Here is a 3,155-nt window from a genome sequence, read left to right as displayed (position 1 = left end):
GTGCAATTCCTGTTCCATTTGTTTTGAATGAATCAAACTCGTCATCTTGCATGAATACACAGTGAGCCATTACAGTCTAAAAATCACAAACGCGTATAGTAATTTTTCTCGTTCCGTTATTAATTCCTTTACAGTATTTTGTAACTGTCATTTCTGCTGTTAAGGGCCACAATGGAAACGAGTTCACTTTGAGCTTTTTGTGCTAATCCTCGGTGTTTTTTTTGTTTTTTTTTGTATTTGTTTTTGTAGATTTGTTTATGTTAAATCGCTGAATAAATGGAAACGAAACGATTCTGTACTATTCATTATATAAAGCAATCCCCCTTTTCAAGAACCCCTTCTGCTTCACAAGACATTTTTCCTCCTGAAGTCGACCAGGGTACCTATGTACACCCCAGCCTTATGGCGCCTATGTGCTCCTTGGACCCACGACTCTGACTATAAACCCCCTTAGATAACCATGGTAAATTCATTCAAATAGTTGCATTTTTTAGAATACAGGGAAAAATTTTATATATTATGCAATCGATCAATTAATCAATTAACTAATCAATCAAACAAATCAATAAAGCTATCAATCAATAAATCGCTTAATTAATCAAGCAAGCAGAAATCAATCAATCGACATAGGGGAGCAGCCAAAGAGGAAAGAGAATTAAATTGAATTTTGATAGTCAGTACAGAAGATTAGGCACGTCTAGGGTGCGGAATATGTTTTGTTAGGCGATAAAATGGCGATGATACATGTACCGTACGGTACTTCTGGAAGAAAAATAGACCAACAGTTGGAAAGGGTTGCAGATAGAGACATGCAAGCTGGTAACAAACTGGATTATAGTACGCAAAACAAAAGATTCATGAACATTTTGGAGACTAATAAACTAACAGGACAATGGAATATTTTATAGCAATGTAAGAGGTTTGGATTTTTTTTTAAGTGGACATAAATATACCAAATAATAGGTAGGGCCATAAGAAAGGTACAATAAGAAAATATAAAAGATTTGACTTTTACCTTATCTGTTAGCAAACCAAACGAATCATAGACGTCTGCGTAACACGTGTGTGTTGGGAAAAGTTTAAGAACACTTTCTTGTTCCCGAACCGTTTCGTTTATGTGAGTCTGTAACATTAATGTTACAATCTTAAAAGCATTTATTTTGCAGGCAGATGAAAGGTAATTAGTTTCATGGTCATAATATTAATTTTATTAATAATTACTTAATTTATATTATTATTTTTTTAAGGCCTATTATTATCATTATTACTACTAATGATATTTAATAGTAACACTAATATTATTATTAATGATAATAATAGTAACACTAATATTATTATTATTATTATTATTATTATTATTATTATTATTATTATTATTATCATTATTATTGGAATACATCCAGTAGGACCGGTAATATAGACTCTGAAATACCTCTTAATAATAGGCCAACCATGTTTGTATTCTTAATACCACGGAACACGTGGGAGACACGGACGATCTACACGACACCTACTTCATCGAGAGACTATTACATAAGGCTACCTTTCAAACAAAACAAATGGCGGGTCTATGCAGAAAACAGAGACAAATTAACTAAAAGCTGGCTTAACAAATGCTGTTTGTGAAAACATTCAAACTTTCTTCTAAAATTGGACCTATACTTTTCTGCAGGCAAGTGTTCATTGCATTAATGTACCAAAGCTAAAGGTTTCAGCTAAAGAGGAACTTCTCTCACTGCGCCCGACAGTCGTCGGCGACGCGAGTATATAGAGAACACAGCGCCACGACGCGCGCGCAACGAATCGTTTTTAATGACGATCCATTCAGACACTACCACCGACAATCAACAGACGGAGCGCAGTCTAGCGCTTACAGGGAGAGGAATTGGATTCGTCGTACGACCGTCGTAATACCGTATAGTAGTACGACGCATGAGTGCTGCCTTAGGTACCCCCACCCCACCCCGGCTTTAATGAATACTGCTCAGACCTGAGGTAATTATCACAAATGGTATTAAGTTTCATTATTAAACGTACTGTACCTGGATTGGTAATCCTCCATATTCTTTAGCTATCTTCCCAAGTGCACTTAAAAGCGACGGCGTGCAATTTACAGCAAATCGAGGAGTAACACAAGGTGTTAGTAGCGAATTGTTAAGGTTTTGCACTGCTTCGATGAACCTGGAATGAATAAGTTATTACCAGTGGTAAAGGTAGAGCCATTGGTATTTTTAGCCTATGGTATCAAAATCAAGTACTGTTGAAAGAAGCGATCGTTGACAAAAAAAAAAAAAAAAAAAAAAAAAAAAATCGAAATTGGTATCAGGTCTATGACGAACACAAGGAAACATGTATACACAGTTAATGATATTAGTAATTAGTTGGCATTTTATAATTTTCGTCAGTACAATTTCGAATTACAAACGCCCCAGGGCGTTTATTGTTGAGAAGGGATTTTGATCGGGCGTTTATATTCGAGGGAGGCATTTTTTGTGTGTAAAATGGATACGATACTCAAATAAACGCCCATATTTCAATGTAAATGTGGGACTACATTATTATTACGTTATATTTAAGTGATCATAAAGTCGTATTTCTCCCAACCAGGTTAGAAAAAAAGTATAATTCTACTGGGGTAGAACATAGAGTAGTTGATAAAGATGTTCCTACCATTAGATTTGTTTGCTGCCAATGGGTGGTTGGGGCGGGGGGCATTTATTCGCAGAAAAAAAATAAACGCTCGTTTATTCGAGGGAGGCGTTTAATCCAATGAGGCTCGAGAGGGGGAGCTTATTCAATGGGGGAGCTTATTAAAATCAGGCGTTTATGCGAATAAATACGGTATCTTACCATCGTGTGTCCCGAATCGAATCTTCGGTAGTCTCTTTGTAATTATTATGAGATGATATGTCCATGCTAACCTTACCAATGTAGGCTCTCTGTCCAAACTCACCTTTAAGAGATAAGGTGAAGTATAACATAGGCATTGAACTGCGTTGAAAGTTGGTCAATCGATAAATAGTTTATCTACATTAACAGTTTAGCGCCACACAATGCAGACATTTGCAAACACACTAAAATATAAAGACTATGACGATGAAAATGATGATGTTGATTAAGATGACGATGCCATTGTTTCCCACAGCCAAAACATT

At 35.9% G+C, this 3,155-nt stretch overlaps 1 protein-coding gene across 1 annotated transcript in view; it reads right to left on the bottom strand.

Annotated features, from left to right (window-relative positions):
- LOC117109281 (guanine deaminase-like) overlaps positions 1–3,155 on the bottom strand; it is a gene marked incomplete in the record, with an annotated part of 11,833 nt that overhangs the window by 5,289 nt on the left and 3,389 nt on the right. Inside the window, 4 exon segments of the mRNA XM_033251554.1 lie at positions 1–76; positions 1,016–1,123; positions 2,043–2,181; positions 2,851–2,953. Of these exon segments, the coding sequence (XP_033107445.1) occupies positions 1–76; positions 1,016–1,123; positions 2,043–2,181; positions 2,851–2,953 (426 nt within the window).

The sequence above is a fragment of the Anneissia japonica genome, unplaced genomic scaffold (assembly GCF_011630105.1).
Source record: "Anneissia japonica isolate Jap-2015-1 unplaced genomic scaffold, ASM1163010v1 scaffold288033_len957474_cov176, whole genome shotgun sequence".
Lineage (NCBI taxonomy): Eukaryota > Metazoa > Echinodermata > Crinoidea > Comatulida > Comatulidae > Anneissia > Anneissia japonica.
The sequence above is the reverse complement of the archived record's forward strand: the minus strand, read 5'-3'. Positions and strand labels throughout refer to the sequence as shown.